The sequence below is a fragment of the Peromyscus maniculatus genome, chromosome 9 (genome assembly GCF_049852395.1).
Source record: "Peromyscus maniculatus bairdii isolate BWxNUB_F1_BW_parent chromosome 9, HU_Pman_BW_mat_3.1, whole genome shotgun sequence".
In the NCBI taxonomy this organism is placed as follows: domain Eukaryota; kingdom Metazoa; phylum Chordata; class Mammalia; order Rodentia; family Cricetidae; genus Peromyscus; species Peromyscus maniculatus.
The window spans coordinates 71,510,900-71,533,624 of record NC_134860.1 but is presented as its reverse complement, the minus strand read 5'-3'; the positions used below and the strand labels follow the sequence as shown (position 1 = coordinate 71,533,624).

The following is a 22,725-nucleotide window of genomic DNA, read 5'->3' as shown; positions in this document are numbered from 1 at the left end:
ATGGGTTCTGTTAGAGGAAAGCACCACACAAGGCGTTATGAAATTACTGCCTTTTGAATGAATTGGTTGTTTCTTGTCCTAAACCCTTGTGCAATAACAGCTATGATTCTTCCCATTTACTGTGCATTCCCATGTTATGTGTACATGTAATCTCATGATTGTATCTCAAGCTGGGGCATAACTTTCTCTATATATTAAGGGTAATTGGATAACTTTCCCCAGCTGTGTTTATTTTACATACATCTGGCCAGGGCCATTCTCCGGATAAAAGTATTTCAGCTAAGACACCTTTTTATCCAAGGACAAATGCAGATAAACAGCTCATCTCACAGATTTGCTCAGCTCCCTTACAGGTAACAGAAAATAACAACTAACAATAAAAACCTCAACTCTTTACCTTCATCCCGGTTTATTTACACAAGACTTTTTAGAATTCCCTAATTGATCTTAGCCTTTATTTGACCCTACTAGAGAACTCCCCTTTAGTCACTCCCCTTTTGGGTTGTAATTGGAAGCTGACAATTATTGCTTCATGTGTGGATCCTTATCACCTCTCTCTGTGATCCTGAAAACTTCAAGCCTCGAATTGCTTTGCCAAAGAATTACTGCATGTGTATATATACTGGTTCTCTCACAGCACTAGGGGAATTGATTTAGAAGAACAAAGATAAGGACGGAGATGGAAAGAACTAGAGAGAATGATGAGAGAATAGAAAAGAGCAGAAGGGACTAGGAGAGCTAAGAATGAGAACAAAAGAAACTGTGTAGATAGAATTGACTTAGAAGAATAAAGTGAATGGACTAAAGAATATCCCTCAGATTAGAACCCTCAGCTGTTTGCTACTCTTCCATGGACCCTGGGAGAAAACAATAAAGGCTGGACCTATTATTGTTTTCGGGAGCATATAAAAACATACTGAGCTCAAAAAGTCAGTTACAGTATAGGATATCCTGGGGGCCCACAGGGGCTCCCTAGTAAGACCTTACTCAAGGTCAGAGAATCTGAGCTTGCTTTATCCAGCAGGGCTGCATATTGGGATGGTCTGGCCACAGGCATGGCCACCAGGTGTTTTAAGATTCTATACTGGGCTGTACATTGTACTTTGATCTTGAAAGGAGGAGGTCTTTTGCCCCTTGGCACTGTATAAAAAGCCCTTTGGAATAAACCTCGAGGTGGCTGGGTATTGACCCAGAGCCCCCCTGAAGCTATCTTGTGTCTCTGTCTTTCTTAACATCTCCTTCCATCTTTCTTTTTTTTTCCTTTTTTTCTTTTTTTTTTTTTTTTTTTTTTTTTTTTTTGGTTTTTCGAGATAGGGTTTCTCTGTGTAGCTTTGTGCCTTTCCTGGAACTCGCTTTGGAGACCAGGCTGGCCTCAAACTCACAGAGATCCGCCTGCCTCTGCCTCCCAAGTGCTGGGATTAAAGGCATGCGCCACCACCACCCGGCCCTTCCATCTTTCTAATACTTCCTCATTCCTCTCTTCTCCCCACAAGAACCCTTCGAAAGGTCTGAGCTAGACTCCCACAGGATATACTCCATGCATCTTGTCTGTGAAAGGCTTTAAATGAAGCTGATGCTTATGTTCAATGTTTGAACTTTAGGTTCCATAGAGGAAAGTAGTACTAATGCGCCTTTATCACTCACTATTTAATGTCACCTTCAACTCACTCCAAATAACCTGGTGAAACAAAAAACATAACAAAGAGTCAAGTAAAATATATCCAGAAGTGAAAAAAGAACAAGATGACAAAAGATACACATTTTTGTTTATTCTGACTTTTGTCTTTGGTAAGACTATTTTGTTATACAAGAAACTAACTTTCGCAGTCTGTTAACCCAAATATGATCTCCAGAGATTTAAGCTATTTCTAGTGAATTTACAACTTGAATACCCAATGTATTACAGTGGGATTTTTCCTATAGCTTTTTAAAAATTATATTACATTATATAAATTTTGCCATATAGTTTTTCAGAAATGACAAATTCTCTGTGTGAATTATGGATAATACTTCTAATTCCTCACATATATAGATATAGATATAGATATATAATGTTCAACTTCTAAAATTGAATGTCATAAATAAATCCTCATGTGTCTACAAGTACTCACTTGAAATGACCTCTCCATTGTTATTGCAAAGTAGTATTCTCTCCTGGGATATCTCCGCTCACAGACCAAAACTTGATTGCATATTCTGCCCTTTGCTCCCGTTTGCTTGGTAATCAATTTTTTCCCAATCATCTGTGAGGAAACAGCTTTTGCTTCTTCTGGACTATAATAAGAAAAAGAATTCAAATTCTTCTGTTCTCCAGTTGAAAAAAATCTGTATCACAGGTAAATCTCAGTGTTTTCAACAACCTGATAATTTAAATAAGATTTTTCTTTTAAAAACTATGACTTACGAGAAAACTATCTTCACTCCTCCTTTGAGGCCACTTGAAAACGTTCCTTTTCCTCTGCCACCAGCTAAAACCTGAGCCTTTATCACAACATCCTTTGATCCTAGAAGAAAAATACTTCTTATTACACAGACAGGAAACAGGGAGTCACATGCAAGAGAGTATTTAACACTCATTATTAAATAGTGTTATGAAATGAAGTCCCATTAATCTACAATGTCTAAGACTGAGGTATTCCATGTATTAAGATTTTCTAGATTTGAAAAGTAGAACATTCACCATCTAAAAGATCTATGCTTTTAAAAGATTAGACAAACATGACATATACTCACTTATAAGTGGATATTAGCTGTAAAGTAAAGATAATCATGCTGCAATCCACAGACCCAGAGAGGCTAAGTAACAAGGAGGGCTGAAGGGGGGCATGCATGAGTCTCCCTAGAAAGGGGAAACAGACTTCATGGGTGGACTTGGAAAAGGTGGGGATAGAAACAGGAAGAATCAAACAGGGGTGGAAGGATGCAGGGGGAGTACTGGGAGAGAAAACTGGACTTGAGAAGCATTTTGGGGGTGAGGTAGAAACCTAGTTGATAGAAACTCCCTGGAACTTATGAGGGTGACCCTAGCAAAGACTCCTAGTAATGGGGTATATGGAGCCTCAACTGGCCATCTTCTGTAACTATACTAAGCTTCCAGTGGAAGGACTAGAACACTAACCCAGCCACAAAACCTTCAGCCTACAATCTGTCCTACCTACAAGATGTGCTGGGGTACAGGTAGCCTAGAACTTGTGGGAATATCCAACCAATGACTGGTCCAACTTGAGACCCATGCCACAAGAGGGAGTCCATGCCTGACACTGGCTAGAGGGCCAGGAACCAGAGGCTGGATATCCCAGAGACCTAGGATAACACCAAACATGACCAGCCAAAAAAAAAAATAAAAATAAAAAAGTCAATGAAATGATTCTGCTATACTCTTAGACCAGAGCCTATTATAATCATCATCAATCAGAGAAGTTTTATCCAGCAACTAATAGAAGCAGATGCAGAGACCCACAGCCAAACATTAGGCTGAGCTTAGAGAATCCCATGGAAGAGGAGCCAGAGGGGTCAAGGACAACATAATAACATAGCTCATCGAATCACCTAACCAGGGTTCATAGGGACTCACAGAGACTGAAGCAATACTCAGGGAGCCTTTATGGGTCTAACCTAGGTCCTCTGCACATAGGTTATGGCTGCATAGCTTGGTGTTCTTGTTGGTGTTCTTGTGGGACTCCTAACAGTGGGAGCAGGGCTGTCTCTGACTCTTTTGCCTGCTCATGGGACACTTTTCCTCCTACTGGGTTGCCTCATCCAGTCTTGATATGAGGGCATGTGCCTAGTCTTATTGTAACTTTGTTGTGCCATGTTTGGCAGCTATCTAGAGGAATGCCATTTTCTAAAGGGAAATGGAGGAGTGGATCTGGAGGAGAGAGGAGATGGGGGGGAAGGCCTGGGAGAAAAGAAGGGAGGGGAAATGGTGGTTGGGGATGTAAATATGAAAGAATAAATAAACCAATTTTTACAAAAAGATCTATGCCTTTAAAAGATTAGACACATTAAATCATCTCTGAAATAGTGTACTAAAAGTAGTTTAGCAATGTTCAGACTAATAATGCCTTGGAAGGTATTAAAAGCACAATACTAAGACTAAAACGTTTTCTTAACACTTCTCATGGCTGGAGAGATGGATCATAGTTAAGATCACTTGTTGCTCTTCCAGCAGAATCAGGCTCAGTTCCCAGCACCATGGTGACTCATAACCATCTGTAACTCCAATTCCAAATGATCCAATGCCTTCTTCTGACCTACACAGGCACTTGGAATACATGTAGTGTACATATATAGATATATGCAGACAGAACACCCATACATATAAACAAATCTAAGTAATTTAAAAAAAAAAAAACCTTCCCAGTCTGTTCAGATGTAAACTTATGTTGTAAATACTGAGTCACAAATACTACTTTAAGGAAGACTTGGGATAATTCCAGTACCTGGACTGGTGATGCCTTAAACCCTACAACAGCAAATTCTGTTACCATACATCACTGAGCAGTGACACTACAAAGAGTTACTAAGAGTTAGGAAGATAGGCATGTAAAAAAATCCCAAGTACTACACTCATATGTCATTCACATAGTTTATAAATAGTATAATATGGGCAGGAGAGATGGCTCAGAGATTAAAAGCACTGACTGTTCTTCTAGCAGTCCTGAGTTCAATTCCCAGCAACCACATGGTGGCTTACAACCATCTGTAATGAAATCTGGTGCCCTCTTCTGGCCTGCAGTCATACATGCTGTATACATAAAATTTTAAAAAATTCTTAAAAAAAAAAAAAATAGTATAATACTTCTTTAACCAGCAGAAAAAAAAACTATATTCCCCCCCACTTCCAATTTACTGTACAGAACTAGCAAACTTGGGGCTGAGAAGATGGCTCAGTGGGTAAAGTGTTTGATATGCAAGCATGAGGACCTGGGTTCACACCCAGCACCTACAGAAGAAGCCAGGTACAGGTGCACATCTATAGCCACAGGGAGAACCCTGAAGCTTGCTAGCCAGCCAACTCACTGACACTGTATCCATGCTCAGTAGGTGACCCTGTCTCAAAAACATCATGTGGAGGTCTAACAATATGCTCAGCAGGTAAAGCATTTGCCACACAAGCCTAGGGTCCTAAGACTAATCTCCAGGCCCACAGAAGAGAACTAAAAGGTTGTCCTCTGGTTTACACACAGATGCACAAACACATGCATGCATGCATGCACGCAAGCACGCACGCACACCGATAATTTTTTTTTTAAGTGGAGAGCAATAAAGGAAGATACCTAACACTGATCCTCTGGTCTCACATGCACCTACACAGGGGCATTCATACCCAAACCTAGCAAACTGGATAGTTAATCTAGATTGTACTCACTGTTCATAATCAAGGGTAATACCTTTAAGAAAGGCATTCTCTTGTCACAAAGACATGCAGAATTTCTGATCCTCTTAATTCTGCCTCTCTGAACATTTTGCCTACCCTGCCAGTATAGCATCATTTACCATATTATGGCATACCATATAGGGCCTTGTGCTAATGCTATTTGATGTATCTCTAACCCAAAATCATCTCTGGGATATGACCACTACCCAATAAATATGTATTTGAACAGGCTGAAGATAGGTACTCTACTATGAGAAAAAGCCATTTCCAACTGCACAAAGCAGAATGAACAAATCAATAAATGAGATAATAAATGCTTCTGGTGATCAAATAAAAAGTGAACTAAGCCAGGTATAGAGCTACACACCTTTGATCTACACACTTGGGAAGTAGAGGTAGGTAGATCTCTGACTACAGCCTGGACTACAGAGAAAGTTCCAGGACAACCAAGGCTACCCAAAGAAACCCTGTCTCGAAAAATAAAAACAAAAACAAACAAAAAGTAAACTACATACAGGATTACTACAAAAGAACACTTACAAAATGAATGATGTAAATTAGCCTACACTGGAAATGTTTACTACTTAAATAGGAACATGGCCCTAATGGTAGTATTTAGGAACCAAGAGAACACTCCCACTGTCACGATGCAGTATCTTGGCCACTGCTTCTTTCCTACAGCTGGACACCTGCCCTGGCCAGCCTTCTTCTCACCTGGATAACTCACAGTCCCATGGAATATTTGAAGCAGTGGCCAATGAGCAGATGATACTCTACTTACAACTGCTTCACTCACTCACTCACTATTTACAAGGGCCTTACAAGGCCCTAGAGCCTAGACAGTGCCCTTTTAGCTCCTGGGCCCTCCTTGCACTCCAGCCACACTCCTTTCATCTTGCCCCCAGGATTCGCTCTAACATATCATCTGAAGTACTCTTCAGTCAGCTGTCCTGTCAAGCTTTTCCAAGCCTCACACTGACCCTTAGGCTTACTTATGCTGACAAGCCTAGTTAGTAATGCAATCTGCCTACCTCTGGCCAATTTCCCTTCTCCGACCTGCTTTTCCCACCAGAGATTCACCCACTTCTAACATAAGACACGATTTCCCTCTGTCTCACTTGTTGCTTGGCTTCCCCACTGGAACAAGGCTGCAGGCAGCAGACCCTTAGCTGTAATCACTGATGTTTATAAGCTGCTCCCAGAGTCCCCAAGACACATCCTGCTGAATGTGGAAAAGGGAACATATTTACAAGGAACAGAATTCTCTTAAATCTACTCTGGATTATTTTCCACTGTTCCTGAAAAACCCAGAACTGAAAATATTAGCCTCTCAGAAGTGCCTTATTGAGGAAAAACCATTCCTTTTCAATATGCCGCAGACTCCACCACTCACAAGTGTCTGAAAACTAGTAATAGGTAGTTAAAAGCAGTTCAAACATTAATTTAAAAGCTAACAATACTGTCCTTAATCAGAAATCAACAGGTAGCCTGAGGGACCAGAAGATAGGCACTGGTCACACTAAAACAAAAAGCTTGTATTCATTCTAGCTCTCCCTGGCTATCTGCCAACTCTGGATTTTCTAGTATTTTAGAAATATTCATTTACATTCAAGATATACAGAAGGGGAGAAGAATTAGAAAATTAAGTATGGGGTCAAATGATTAAAAAGTTTAACCAACTCCATCAATTCATGCAACAAATTCCTTACAGACCCACAGAGAAGATGCAGACACATCAGGGAAGAGAAAACCCCAGCCTTTCCTGTCAGAGCTTTAGTGCTATCTATCCTCTGTTGCAGACTGGCAATGGTCTTTCATCATTTTCAGTCTTTTGTAACAAGAACAAACTTTCTCTCACCTACCTAAAAACTGGTCCAACGCCAAATACAGAAAACAGTGCATAGACACTACACTATTTCATTTTGTTTTCATGCTAAATCTTTGAAAATGTAAATGTAGGCTTATTTCCTAGACTCAAAAATTGTTCAAGATATTTCTACAAATTCAAATTAATGAAGTTATTAAGGATTCTCTCGATAAAAGAATGTACTAGTAAATATGGGCAACTCCTGAACTCGTTCAACAAACTCAACTGTGTACTGACTACCTGATTACTACCTAATTCTCAGACATCTTTCTAAGCACTTAGGATGGGTCAGGGAGCAGGTAAGACACCACTTACTCATTGCATGAGTTGGCTGTTTGAAACCTGGAGCTTATGCAGGGACACTTGGCTCAGTCTGGGAGGAAGGGACTGGACCTGCCTGGACTGAGTCTACCAGGTTGATCACAGTCCTCGGGGGAGGATTTGCCCTGGAGGAGGTGGGAATGGGGGTGGGCTGGGGGTAAGGGGAGGGGGTGGGAGGGGGAGAATAGGGGAACCCATGGCTGATATGTAGAACTGAATGGTATTGTAAAATAAAAAAATAAATAAATAAATCTAAAAAAAAAAAGACACCGCTTACTGGGAGGAAACCTAGTCTAGAGCTCAGCTTCTTCATTCTCATTCATGTTTCCCACACTGGAAGCAAGGAAGTGCAAGCCACCTTCTCCACAACCACACACATAAGCAGCTAAGATTCCCCTTCAGAATCTTTCTAAAACAAAACCAAAAAATAAACAAACCAAAAACCCTCCTCACAGCCACCATCCTTCAAACTACAAAGAGAATCACTTTCCCCTTAAGTCTGTTCTAGTTAAAAAAAAGGATTTCTGCATTCTAGCGCCAATGTAAGTGGTTCTTAAGTCACTAACACCACAGCTCAAAATCATCTCATAACTGTAAATTTTCAACAGTTGTAAAATCCTACCTTCTAAAAAAAAAAAAAAAAAAAAAAAAAAGCCAAGTCAAATGTGGTGGCACACACCTAATCCCAGCATTTTGAGTATGTAAAGACAGGAAAATCTGAGTTCAAAGACATCTTTGGCAACATGAGAACCTACCTCTCGAAATAAATAAATGTCAAAAGTCATCAAACCACAAGTAAAGCTTACATCTTATCCAAGTTTCTGTGTCAAGGTGACTAAGGTGTTTTTGTTTTTGTTTGTAAGTACCTAATTTTTTGGCAATTGCATAAGCTTCATCGGATGACTTTGCCACGAAGCCTTTGGGAACTGAGACACCAGCTTCCCGCAATAAGTCCATACTCAAGTATTCATGCAGTGAGAGATTCCTTTGTTGTTGCTGCTGTATTTGGAGTCCATGCTTGTTAAACAATCCAGAATTCCCCAGAACCTAAAAAAATGGAGACATATTTAAGTATGACAGTGGTTTAGCAGTTGTTTTACAAGAAAGAAAGAAAGAGCAAATGAGCCACCCCTCATATTTAGTTAGAGTGCTCGGTTCTTCTTAACCACAACAAAATTGCTACATTAAATCATCCAAACACAACAGAGTATCTGAATTATAATATAAAACTGAAAGCTGGACTACCAGTTAATTATCAAATGTTAGTTGCCCTTGTAACTTTTTAACTGTTTCCTCATCATCCATCCCTAGTCCTTATCTGACATCTGTGCTTCATTACCATATCTCCACTAGCCTACAGGAAATGACTAACTGAATGATAAAGTCAGAAGTTCTAAGGCCAATCATCTTCTCTACAAAACTAAAACTGATTCCCAATTGTTTTCTCTACCCTTCTCTGGGATCTATATCACCTGGCATTAGATGTGTGATGATAGCTGAATGATTTGGACCCATACCTCTTCCAAGAGAACATGGCAATTACAAACTCCTTCGCTTTTTTCTTTTTTTCTTTTGTTTTTTTGTTTTTTGTTTTGTTTTGTTTTGTTTTGTTTTGTTTTGTTTTTCGAGACAGGGTTTCTCTGTGTAGCTTTGCGCCTTTCCTGGAATTCGCTTTGTAGACCAGGCTGGCCTTGAACTCACAGAGATCCGCCTGGCTCTGCCTCCCAAGGGCTGGGATTAAAGGCATGCCCCACCACTGCCCAGCTCCCTTTTCAATCCATGTTGAATGTTCATTCATTCTATTAAACATTTAAAGCACATAGGAACTAGAACAGTGAAATTATCCTCAAAGGCTTATTCTAGTGTGTATTTGTGCACAAGGACAGGTAGTAAACAAACATGCCAGAAAGCAATAAGAATAAGAAAGAGTGTCATACAGAGAGATACTAAAACATCCCTGTTTTCAGTTTAATCAGAATTATGACCAAAAAGGAAGGATAAGGTGTTAGCAGTGCACGCCTGGGAACCTAAGTTTAATCCTCAAATCCCTTACAAAAGTGGAAGTCTGTACAAGCTTGCATTCCCACCAACAGTGGAGGAGAGTTCCCCTTGCTCCACATCCTTTCCAGCATAAGCTGTCTTCAGTGTTTTTGATCTTAGCCATTCTGACAGGTTTAAGGTGGTATCTCAGAGTTGTTTTGATTTGCATTTCCCTGATAATTAAGGATATTGAGCAATTCCTTAAATGTCTTTCAGCCATTTGAGCTTCCTCTGTTGAGAATTCTCTGTTTAGCTCTATAGCTCATTTCTTAATTGGACTGTTGGGCATTTTGATGTCTAATTTCTTGAGTTCTTTATATATTCTGGATATCAGCCCTCTGTCAGATGTGGGGTTGGTGAAGATCTTTTCCCATTCTCTAGGCTGTCGCTTTGTCTTGTTGACCATGTCCTTTGCTCTACAAAAGCTTCTCAGTTTCAAAAGGTCCCGTTGATTGTTTCTCTCAGTGTCTGTGTTACTGGTGTTATATTTAGGAAGTGATCTCCTGTGCCAATGCATTTAAGACTACTTCCTACTTTCTCTTCTATCAGGTTTAGAGTAACTGGATTTATGTTGAGGTCTTTGATCCACTTGGACTTAAGTTTTGTGCACAGTGACAGATATGGATCTATTTGCAGCATTCTACATGTTGACATCCAGTTATGCCAGCACCATTTGTTGAAGATACTTTCTTTTTTCCATTGTACAGTTTTGGCTTCTTTGTCAAAAATTATATGTTCATAGGTGTGCGGATTAATGTCAGGGTCTTCAATTCGATTCCATTGGTCCACATGTTGGTTTTTATGCCAGTACCAAACTGTATTACTGTAGCTCTATAGTAGAGCTTGAGGTCAAGGATCATGATGCTTCCTGAGGTTGTTTTATTGTACAGGATTCTTTTGGCTATCCTGGGTCTTTTGTTTTTCCATATGAAGTTGAGTATTATTCTTTCCAGGTCTGTGAAGAATTGTGTTGGTATTTTGATGGGGATTGCATTGAATCTGTAGATTGCTTTTGGTAAGATTGACATTTTTACTATGTTAATTCTGCCTATCCATGAGCATGGGAGATCTTTCCATTTTCTTACATCTTCTTCAATTTCTTTTTTCAGGGACTTAAAGTCCTTCACTTGCTTAGAGTTACCCCAAGGTATTTTATATCATTTGTGGCTATTGTAAAGGGTGATATATCTCTGATTTCCTTCTCAGCCTGTTTGTCAATTGTATATAGGAGGGCTACTGATTTTTTGAGTTAATCTTGTATCCTGCTACGTTGCTGAAGGTGTTTATAAGCTGTATGAGTTCCTTGGTAGAATTTTTGGGGTGTCCTCAGCCTTGCCTTATTCTTGATTTTAGTGGAATCGCTTTGAGTTTCTCTCCATTTAATTTGATGTTGGCTGTTGGCTTGCTGTAAACAGCCTTTATTATGTTTAGGTATGTTCCCTGTATTCCTGATCGCTCCAAGACCTTTATCATAAAGGGGTGTTGGATTTTGTCAAGTGCCTTTTCTGCATCTAGTGAGATGATCATGTGGTTTTTTTCTTTGAGTTTGTTTATATGGTGTATTACATTGACAGACTTCCGTATGTTGAACCACTCTTGCATCCCTGGGATGAAGCCTACTTGATCATGGTGGATCATTGTTATGATGTATTCTTGGAGTCTGTTTGCGAGTATTTTATTGAGTATTTTTGCATCAATGTTCATGAGGGAGATCGGTCTGTAGTTCTCTTTCTTTGTTGCATCTTTGTTTGGCTTAGGGATCAGGGTAATTGTTTTTAGCCTCATAGAAGGTGTTTGGTAATGTTCCTTCTATTTCTATTGTGTGGAACAATTGAAAGAGTATTGGTATTAACTCTTCTTGGAAGATCTGGTAGAATTCTGCACTGAAACCATCTGGTCCTGGGCTTTTTTTGGTTGGGAGACTTTTAATGACTGATTCTATTTCCTTAGGGGTTATTGGACTATTTAAATAGTTTATCTGGTGCACAGAAAAGCTTCTTTGAGCTGATGAGGCACTAATAATGGACACTCAGAAAGACATTCAGCCCCCAAAGCAGCAGCCAATGATATATATTTGTGGAGAGTGTCACACCGAAAATGAAATAAAGTCCAAGGATCCAATCAGATGCAGAGAATGTGGATACAGAATAATGTACAAGAAGAGGACTAAAAGATTGGTGGTCTTTGATGCTCGATAAAAAGTGGGAATTCAGGAGTGTTTTCATTCATACATGTGCCCCACTGGTGTTTCTCTTACGGATTTTGACTTAGCTTATTTATGACTACAACTGTAAACCTATGGTTTCATTTTAGAAATGTGATTGTATTTTGATACTTTGTATAAATAAATAAAATAAATAGATAGATAGATAGATAGATAGATAGATAGATAGATAGATAGATAGATAGATAGATAGATAGTTTATCTGGTCTTGATTTAACTTAGGTATGTGGTACCTATCCAGAAAATTATCCATTTCTTTTAGATTTTCCCGTTTTGCAGAGTAGAGGTTTGGAAATCAATATGGCACTTTCTTAGAAAATTAGGAATCAATCTCCCCCAAGACCCAGCTATACCACTCTTGGGCATATTCCCAAGGAATGCTCAATCATACCACAAGGGCACATGCTCAGCTATGTTCATAGCAGCATTATTTGTAATAGCCAGAACCTGGAAACAACCTAGGTGCCCTTCAACTGAAGAATGGATAAATAAAATGTGGTACATCTACACAATGGAGTACTACTCAGCAGAGAAAAACAATGACATCATGAGGTTTGCAGGCAAATGGATGGATCTAGAAATAATCATCCTGAGTGAGGTAACCCAGACTCAGAAAGACAAACATGGTATGTACTCACTCATAGGTGGATACTAGATGTAAAACAAAGGATGACTAGTATTGGTGAATTATTAAGGCCACTCCACATAGTTAGAAGGGAGGTTTATTTTGTGGGGTAACTTACAAGTGAAGGGATAGGTAACAGGGTCTGGGAAAGGTGCAGTCCAGCAGTGTTCTCTGGAGAACTCTGCTCGGTCTACCTTCAGCGTCCTAGGTCCAGGAACCAAGAGGGCCCGCGCATCCAGATCTCAGGTCATCAGCATCCTCTCTCCACCCCGCCTTGTAGGCATAACCATTACCAAAGCCTCAATGGGAGTTGGAACTTCCAGGTCAAAGATAGAATGGCTACCCACTACAGACTAAACTGCTACTCACAACTCCAGGGAGGCTACCTAGTAAAGAGGACCCTAAGAAAGACACAGGGATCGCCCAACGACAGAGAAATGGATGAGATCTACATGAGCAAACTGGTCGTGAGGGGGGTAATGAAGGGCAAGGGTAGAGGGAATGAGAGCTTAGGGGAGCGGGAGATCCCAACTGGATCAAGAACAGAGAGGGAGAACAAGGAAAAAGAGACCATGATAAATGAAGACCCCATGGTAATAGGAAGAAGCAAAGTGCTAGGGAGGTCCCCAGAAACCCACAAAGATACCTCCACAAAGATTACTGGCAATGGTAGAGAGAAAGCCTGAACTGACCTACTCTGGTGATCGGATGGCCAAACACCCTAACTGTCGTTGTAGAACTCTCATCCAATGACTGATGGAAACAGGTGCAGAGATCCACGGCCAGGCCCCAGATGGAGCTCCAGGAGTCCAATCCGCGAGAAAGAGGAGGGATTGTATGAGCAAAAATTGTTGAGACTGTGATTGGAAAAAGCACAAGGACAAATATCCAAACTAGTGGAAACACATGTACTATGAACAAATAGCTGAGGAGCCCCAACTGGATCAGGCCCCTTGCATAAGTGAGACAGTTGATTAGCTTGAACTGTTTGGGAGGCCCCTAGGCAGTGGGACCGGAACCTGTCCTTAGTGCATGAGCTGGCTGTTTGGAACCTGGGGCTTATGCAGGGACACTTTGCTCAGCCTGGGTGAAGGGAGGAGTATGGTGATATTTTATTTGTACTAAAATGTGATTTGTATATTAATAAATAAAGTTGGGGGGGGTCAGAGCTATTAGCAAGCCATAGCAAAAGCTTGGCAGTGGTGGTGCACGCCTTTAATCCCAGCACTTGGTAGGCAGAGCTAGGTAGATCTCTGTGTGTTCAAGAATACAGCCAGCATTGGAGACACACACCTTTAATCTCAATACCAACCATAGAAGACCTGGAGGTCTGTACAGACAGGAAGTGACTAGGACGTCATGTGGTTGGGTTTACAACCAATGAGAAGGCAGAACAGAAACTCTATAAAAAGACAGACACACAGGAAGTAGGTCTCTTTCGGAGAGGTAGGACAACAGTGACAGTGAAGGGTAAGGACTGAATCTACCAGGCTGAGCTGAATCCCCAGGGGAGTCCTTGCCCTGGAGGAGATGGGAATGGGGGGTGGGCTGGGGGGAGGGCAGGCAGGTGGGGGTGGGGAGTGAGGTGGGGGGGCAGGAGGAGGGAGGACAGAGGAATCCGTGGTTGATATGTAAAATTAAATTAAATTATAAAAGAAAAAAGAATTTTTTTTTAAAAAAAAGTGAAAGTCGTCCTCTGGCCCCCCCCCCCCTCTCTCTCTCTCTCTCTCTCTCTCTCTCTCTCTCTCTCACACACACACACACACACACACACACACACACACACACAATTTTTTCTTATTAAACAGAATGTCAAAAAGAAATCTCTAATCTCTGCTGCTGAACAAGAAAGAAATATGCAGCTAGCTTTTCAGCTTCCTGGAGCAAGGCCACAACTCAGAAAGCACACTCATCAGTTAGAGCTCTAACATCTATCAGTCCCAATACTTCAAGTCGGAGTCTAAGCTAAACCTAATAAAATGTTAAAAAAAAAAAAAAAAAAAAAACAAACCTGCCTTCCCTTTGAGAATCCTCAATCCTTTCAACCCTCCAAGGCAATATACAGAACAAATTAGCCACAAAACTCTTCCAAGACTGCGCTGCAATCGGACTCTTAAGCTGTACACTCCCATTACTTCCACATGAGACCCAACACACCAAAACATAATTCTCATCAAGTACAGTCCTATACGAGTTAAAGAGCCTTACAATAAAGTCCGTTTCTTGAAATGAGTTCTTGATCTACTACATCAAAATTAAAACTTTTCTTAACATGAAGATTCCTGGACTCCATTCTCTATAAAACCAGAATCTCCGAATTGGACTCAAAGAAATCTGAACTGGTAATAAATCACTTAGTTGATTCTTAAGGACCCTAGTTTGAGAATGTCTAACCTAACAAGCCAATCCCATATAATAGCAAGTTACCACTAACTCATCTAGTTAAAAGCCTGGCTAAGGTCCACAACATGGTTCAGTAGACAAAGTGGCTTTACCATACAAGCCTAGTGACCAGAATTCAAGCCCCAAAACCAGTAAAGGTGGAAGAAAAATTACTCCACAAAGTTGTCCTCTGAACTCCATGTGCACAGAGTTCTCTCACACACACACACACACACACACACACACACACACACACACACGGAGAAGAGGACGAAGAAACATTAAGAAAGGAGGAGGAGGAACAAGAAGAACATGAACGAGAGCAAGAACAAACAAAAATTAAACCTGGATAACATTTCATTTGGCTAACTGAATACCTTAGTTCCGTGTCACTCCAAAATTAAATGCAGCAACTTCCCACTGTTCTGGACGTCTACCTCCTGACCTGCTCCTAGATATCACCAACAGCTATGAGTCTTATACCACCCAAAGACATATACAGTAACATTCACAGCAGCCTTACTCATAGGACAGAAATGTAAACGGCCTAATTGTTCATCAACAGGATAAATTATAAATAGTTACATAGTAGGATACTTCAGAGGGGGAAAAAAAAAACCCCTGCTGTTCACATAGTAAATTAAAGTCACAAATGTAATGCTGAAGTAAAGACACCAAAGATAAGAATAAAAACTTCCAAGATATTTCCTATTTTTACTATATTTTTATATTTATGTATGTGAGTCCACGGGTCATGGCACACATGAGGCCCAAGGACTACTTGCACAAGTCAGTACTCTCCTTCCACCATGTGAGTCCCAGGGATCCAACTCAGGTCTTCAAGCATGATGGCACCTTTACACTGAGCAATCCTGCCAGCCCCTGTGTTTTTTACATAGCTCAAACCGGTCAAAAATTAGCCTGTGGTGGCAGAAGCCAGAACCAGTAGTTACTTTTCAAGGAAGAACTGGTAAAGGAAGAGCACAAGAAGCTCTCGGGAGCTGACAACTCAGACACCCATCTTACCTGAGTGACGACTTAGAAGTTGTACACAAACATAAAAATCAACCTAGCCATTAAATCTAACCATAGATTTTATTGCACATAAACTATACCTCAAAAATAAAGGTGGAAGAAGAACCTAGATAAACCTAGTAAAGGTTGTCACACTCATTTTTTTTATGTTTCTGCAGGAGACAGTGTGGCACTAATACTAAAACTTTTAATGCTGGGGCTAGAGAGTTAGTAGCACATACTAACACACATACAGAGGACCCAGCTCACAGTTGCATGTAACTCTGGCTTTGGGGGATCAGGTGCTCAATTCCAGACTCTACAGACACCAGCACACATGTGCACATACCCATGCACAGTCATATACATACATAATTAAAAACAAAATAATTTTTAAAAGAGTCAATCAGTAGTATATACTACTAGATGGCACCTCCTCAGCCACATGTATCAAAAAGAAATACCAAAGAAAAGGATCCCAATTCCTAAAACATAAAATCTAAAGGATACTGTAGGTACTACACATTAGATATTATTCACTTTAAATGAAGTTCCTACATATATGAGTGCACTATGGTTATTTGGGAGAAGGTCCTATTCCTTGAGGATTGGGAGTGTTTTGTCTTGGTTTGGTTTATTTGTTTGTTCTGAGGTGGCCCAGGCCAGTCTAGAACTTTAGGATCAAGTGATCCTGACATCCCAGTCCCCGGGTAGCTGGTACTACACTTATTAAGGGTTCCAAAATGTTTTATTCTTTTTGTTTGTTTGGTTTTGGTTGTTTTGTTTTTCAAGACAGGGTTTCTCTGTGTAGCCTTGGCTGTCCTTGGGCTTGCTCTGTAGACCAGGCTGGCCTTGAACTCACAGAGATCTAACTGACTCTGCCTCCCAAGTACTAGGATTAAAAGTGTTATATGAGCTAGGTGGTGGTGGCGCATGCCTTTAATCCCAGCACTCGAGAGGTAGAGGCAGGTGGAGCTCTGTGAGTTCGAGGCCAGCCTGGTCTACAGAGCGAGATCCAGGAAAGGCTCCAAAGCTACACAGAGAAACCCTGTCTCAAAAAAAAAAAAAAAAATTATATGATATGTAAGTATCCAGGGGTGAAATGCCATGATAGCTGCAACTTACTCTCAGGTGTTTTAGCAAAAAGAAATGGTGTGATTTTATATACATATATAATTTTTGAGATTATAATTTAATTACAATATTTATCTCTTGCCTTGCCTTTCCTCCCTCCAAACTCTCCCATACACCCCTCTCAAATCTTCTTCAAATTCATGGCCTCTTTTTTCACTAGTTGTTATTATATGCAAATATGTATTCACATATACATATATATTCCTAAATATATATAAATATATATTCCTATATGTTCAGTCCTTCCAATGCTACCTGTATGTATGTTTTCAAGGATGATCATTCAACACTGAGTAACTAATAGATGTGCTCTTCCCTGGGGAAGGCCACCTCTCCAATTTCCAGCTTTCCTCAGTTGCCTGTAACTCTTGGTGTCGGGTGGAGGCCTTGTGGGCTTTTCTTCATCCAGTTTGGCACATCCACTGGTGTCCTCCTTGTTCAGCTCACATTTGAGCAGTCATGTCAGTGAGACTTTTGGGTACAGCTTCTGATATTACTGAGACACAATCTCAAAACAGACTCCCTGATCCCTGATCCCTGGCTCCTACCATCTTTATGGCCCCTCTTCCTCAATGTTCCCTGAGCCTTAGGTATGAGATGTTCTGCAGATGTATCCACTGGGACTGGGCTACGCAACTCTGCATTTTAATTGATTGTGGTTTTCCGTAGGGAGTTTCTATTTGTTGCAAAGAGAATTTTCCTTGATGGGGGATGAAGACTACACTTATCTGTGGGTATAAGGACAAATGTTTATAGACTGTTGTTAGGGATTATGCTGGTTTAATAAATTAGTGGCTGTAGATTCTCATCCAATAACCATGACTTCAACAGCACTGAGTAGTAGCTAGGCTTTCCAGTATAAAGTGGTATCTCTCTTACTGAGCAGATCTTAAACCTAATTAGAAAGTTGTTGACCACCATCAAGGCATGTGTGCCACTACCGCAGCCTTAGAGTACCACCGCTGGTTGTTGATGTGGTTCACTGGCATCACAGTCACGGAGGACTGTTGGGTAGGACTGTTGGTTGCCTTCCTCCTTTGGGGAGATTTCATGGTGCCTTTCATGAAAGCCAGTCTTCAGGGAGGGGGCAATTGGATCAGTTCCAGATCAAGGGTCTCTGGGCCCTGTTTCTGAAATACATGGTGTCTTCAAGAACAGATTTACCTTCCACCTCTGGGGGTAGGAGTGGTAACCAAGGGCAACAGCAATAGGCTGTACATTTTGGAGTTTCTTGGACAACAATTCAAAAGAGGGCTTCTCATGTCCAGTACTGGGTTTTTTCTTAGGTGGTCTCTGACTCTTAAATACATGCATATAATATTTTAAAGATAAAGCATATGAAGCCAAGTAGTGGTAGCGGCATCCCACACCCTTAATTCCAGGACTCAGGAGGCAGAGACAAACAGATCTCTGTGAGTTGGGAGATCTACAAAGTACAAAGCCAGGACTATACAGAGAAACCCTGGGGGCGGGGATGCAAAATATTAAAATTAGGTGAAAGCATCACAAGTTTCCACTGTACTACTGTTGGAACACTTTAATTAGTCTGAGTTTGGTTTGGGTTTTTTTTTATTTTATTTTTTTTTTTTGAGACAGGGTTTCCCTGTGTAGCCCTCCCTGGCTGTCTATTGACCAGCTGGCCTTGACCTCAGACATCCGCCTGCCTCTGCCTCCCAGAGTACTGGGATTAAAGGCATGTGCCACCATGCCCAGCTCTTTAAAAGAGTTTTAATGTCTGAAGTATTTAGATAAACTGCTTCTTTGCAGCGCTAGCTGCTGTAACTTCAAATTTCATTAGTTTTAAATTCTGTTAGCTATACCAGCCCTGCATAATCCCAAAGACTGGGCAGCATTAGAGGTTACAATTAGACAGGAGGAGGGAGTTTAGCTGTTCTACTGCAGAGGCTGTGGGTAATAATAATAAAATTTCTATTTTAAAGCAGCTGGAAAGACGGCTATGTATATATACTCTTATCACAAAAAACCAACAAATATCTGAGGTAACAAAATGCTAACTACCCTGATTTAACCATTAAGTACACACGAATTAAAATATTATGTATCAACTAAAAAACTAAAAGGAAAAAGAAAAGGTGACCAACTCCAAAACAAACCCACGAATTTTTTTAAAGAACTTAATTGCTAAATACAATGTGTGACCTTGAACAAGTTTCCTCCTAAGACATGTGTCCATTTGGACAAGCAAGGTGTCAAGACTACTAGCAAACTCCAAACATACACTCTTGATGCTCAAGTGACAGGCAAGAGCTGTAACAAAGACAACATATTATACATCCCACAGGGAGAGGCGACGGCGTTTTTAATGGGATTTCCAAACAGACGAAAACTATTAGAATGAAAACATATCTGTTCACTAAATCCTTATTCTCTAAAAACTAGGCATCATCATTTAAAGTAGTGGGGCGGGAGGGAGACTAAATCTATTTCAACTATAGTGTGCCTGAAGAGTTACTGCAGACCATAAGCAAAAGCTCTGGGACTATCTCAGAAACATATCTTGCTCTGGAAGTTTTAAGGCATTAACATCAAGGGCCAATTTTTACGGGGCTTGTTTAATTGGTTTGTTGTTGTTTTGAGACAGGGTCTCCTGGAGCCTACGCTGGCCTTGAACTCTCTACGAAGAAGATGATGACCTTGAATGTCTGGTCCGCTTTGCCTCCACCTAGAATGCCAGGGTTACAGAGATGCTGGGACTGGAACCCAGGGCTTCCTACACGATAGGCGGGTCCCCAACAAAATGAACAGCATCCCCCGCACCCCGCTTTGATGTTCTTGGCGTTGGAGAGCACACACAAGCACACCCACAGCTTCAGAAAGGGGCAGCTGTGGAATCAAACTCAGCAGCCTTCACCTCGCCTGCTGTGTCTGTCTCTCAGGCCAAAGTACTTCTCTCTCTCGTCATCAATGACAATCGGTCTTAATGACACCCCCGGTGCTGCTGACAAGCCTAATGACCTCAGGTCAACATCTGTCACACTCTAAGTATCGAGCAACAAAGCAACAAAAAAAGAAGTCGGTGCGACACCAGAGTCTGTCCAGAAATAAGAGTCCTCTAAAAGATTCCTAACTTACTCTCCCGGCTAATCAGCTGGAAAACTTAAAACTCGTCCCTAGCACTCGCTGCCAGGACTGACTGATCAGAACACAACTCCTTGGGGAGGGGAGGTGGGCCGACTCGGCTAGTGTTCCAAAGTCCTTCGCCCGCATCGACAGCTCCCGGGACACGAGAGTACACTTGAAGGGCATCCCCTCTTCCCCAAAAGGGGCCCGGAAGCGTCGGGCCGGGGCCAGGACGACCCCGGGGCTCCTCTCGACGAGCCCTGCCACGCTCCTGGAGTCGAAGCCAGCCGGGCCGCCGAGGCGCCGGGCCGGGCCTTTTGGGGACGCGGGCTGCAGCGGAGCGGAGCTGCCCGGGCGCCGGCTCGCACTCCTGGCTCGCAGCCTCCCCGCCCAGCCCCGACACCGCACCGCACCCGGGGGAACCTGCCGGCGCCGCGGGCAGCCCCGCAGCCGGGCCGCGACCCCGCCGCGCGCCTCGCCCGCCCACACCGACACCCCGCCCGAGGCTGAAGGGGACCGAGCGGACTTACCTGGGCGGCGGCCCGCAGCGTCGTCTGCTGCCGGTGGCTCCTCAGGGCGGCCGCGGCCAACTGCCGGCCGTAGAACATGGACGCCGCCATTTCTGAGTCCGACCCGGTCCCCGCGGCACCGCGCAGGCGCAGAGACCGCAACTGCCTCCGCCGCCGCGCACCGGGTCAGCGAACCTGGGACCATCCCCCCCGGGGGCGGGGCCTCGCCGTTAACCCCGTCGCTGCCGGAGTGGCCTGGCCCGGGGCCAACAGAGACCAAAACTTGGACCCTCCAGAACTTTCACCACCTCTGACTCAAAGTGTGCTAGCCCTGTGGCCAGAGGGCCACCAGAACGATTCCTAGAGAACTGCAGCGTCGCCACTTATCTTCCCTGAGCCCTAGTGGCCTCACCTGTTTAAAAAAAAAAAAAAAAAAAAAAAAAACGGGGTTAATTCGTGATCGTGAATGTATGCTTTGAGTCTTTAGGATACAATAGCTTAAGGAAAATAAAGTAGACACGCGCCTGATACTCCAAAGTTTGTCACTCACTAAAGCTGACTACACTCTGGGAACATGAGCAAAATGTCTTGGAAAGAGAGCTGGAGGGATGGCTTAGTGGCTAAGAGCTGGTACAGCTGTTTCAGAGGACCTAAGCTCAATTCCCAGAACCCATGTCAGGAAGCACACCACTACCTATGGGATCTAAAAACTCTCTTCTAGGGGGGGCTGGAAAGATGGCTCAGTGGTTAGGGGCACTGACTGCTCTCCCAAAGGATCTGGCAATTCTAGCACCCATCTGGCAATTAACAACTGTCTGTAACTCAAAGATCTGACCTGCAGGTAAAAACCCTCTTCTGGCCTCCCTAGGTGCCTGTACTCGCGTGCACATACATACAGCAACATACACACATACAATTAAAAGAAAATACTATCCTCCCGTGCACATACATACAGCAACATACACACATACAATTAAAAGAAAATACTATCCTCCCGTGCACATACATACAGCAACATACACATACAATTAAAAGAAAATATTATCACTTTTGAATTAGATAACATATTAAGCGACATAATCCAGGACCCAGAAAGACATGTTACTTGTTCTTTCTCATTTAAAGATCTTATCTTTAAATTTTTTTTATATGCATTTATGTGTGAGTAAAGGCTAAGGCCAAGAAACCACAGAGGAGAGAATAATATGCTTGGGGTGGGGGTGTGGTAACTAATAGGACACAGGTGAGAAGGGGCAGGGAGGTAAGGGAGAGGAGGGGATCAACCAAAACTACATATCAAAAATGTCGTAAGGAAACCTGTTAGCTGTATACTAGTTTTTAAAAATATACCCACCCTACACATGCCTGGTGATGTATGCCTGTGACCCCAGCACACCAGAAGCTGCGGCAGGAGGTTAAAGACTTCCAGACTACTCTAAACTCAATGAGGCCCTGTCTTTAAGAAAGAAAGAGAGAGGGGCCAGGCGGTGGTGGCGCACATCTTTAATCCCAGCACTCGGGAGGCAGAGGCAGGTGGATCTCTGTGAGTTCGAGGCCAGCCTGGACTTCCAAGTGAGTTCCAGGAAAAGACGCAAAGCTACACAGAGAAACCCTGTCTCGGAAAAAAAAAAAAAAAGAAAAAGAAAAAAAGAGAGAGAGAGAGAGAGAGAGAGAGAGAGAGAAAGGAGGGAGGGAGGGAGGGAGGGAGGGAGGGAGGGAGAGAGAGAGAGAGAGAGAGAGAGAGAGAGAGAGAGAGAGAGAAAGAAAGAAAGAAAGAAAGAAAGAAAGAAAGAAAGAAAGAAAGAAAGAAAGAAAGAAAGAAAGAAAAGAAAAGAAAAAAGTGGGAGAAATATCCCAATATAAATAGGACCCATCAGCATCCTGCCATGGAAGGCATAAGAGTCTCAGGAGGCCCCACCCCTCCCTGAGGATTAATTGACAGCTAATGGTTGATGGTGAAGAGCCAGTTTCTTCAATGGAGTAAGTAGCCTATACTCTTGTGAGCAAGCCTACTGAAACCCATTCAGTCATTGAAGAAAAACCATGAAAGTGAAGTGAGATTATTTGGGAAGAGGAAGGGGATCTGCAGAATTGGGAGGGAAACAGAAGAAGAAAACAGTTGAATGTGACCAAAATGCATTCTATATT

General features: G+C 42.1%; 1 protein-coding gene and 1 pseudogene across 1 annotated transcript in view; one reads left to right on the top strand and one right to left on the bottom strand.

Annotated features, from left to right (window-relative positions):
• The window catches only part of Sucla2 (succinate-CoA ligase ADP-forming subunit beta), a 44,642-nt gene extending 23,653 nt beyond the window's left edge, over nucleotides 1-20,989 (bottom strand). The window contains exons 1-4 of the mRNA XM_076545356.1: nucleotides 20,599-20,989; nucleotides 8,435-8,615; nucleotides 2,405-2,504; nucleotides 2,112-2,274 (exon numbers count right to left, since the gene is read on the bottom strand). Coding sequence (XP_076401471.1) covers nucleotides 2,112-2,274; nucleotides 2,405-2,504; nucleotides 8,435-8,615; nucleotides 20,599-20,688 — 534 coding nt within the window. The 5' untranslated portion in view covers nucleotides 20,689-20,989. The remainder of the gene's footprint in view (nucleotides 1-2,111; nucleotides 2,275-2,404; nucleotides 2,505-8,434; nucleotides 8,616-20,598) is intronic.
• Nucleotides 11,607-11,835, top strand: LOC121832096 (DNA-directed RNA polymerases I, II, and III subunit RPABC4 pseudogene; annotated as a pseudogene).
• Nucleotides 20,990-22,725: the final 1,736 nt, after the last annotated feature.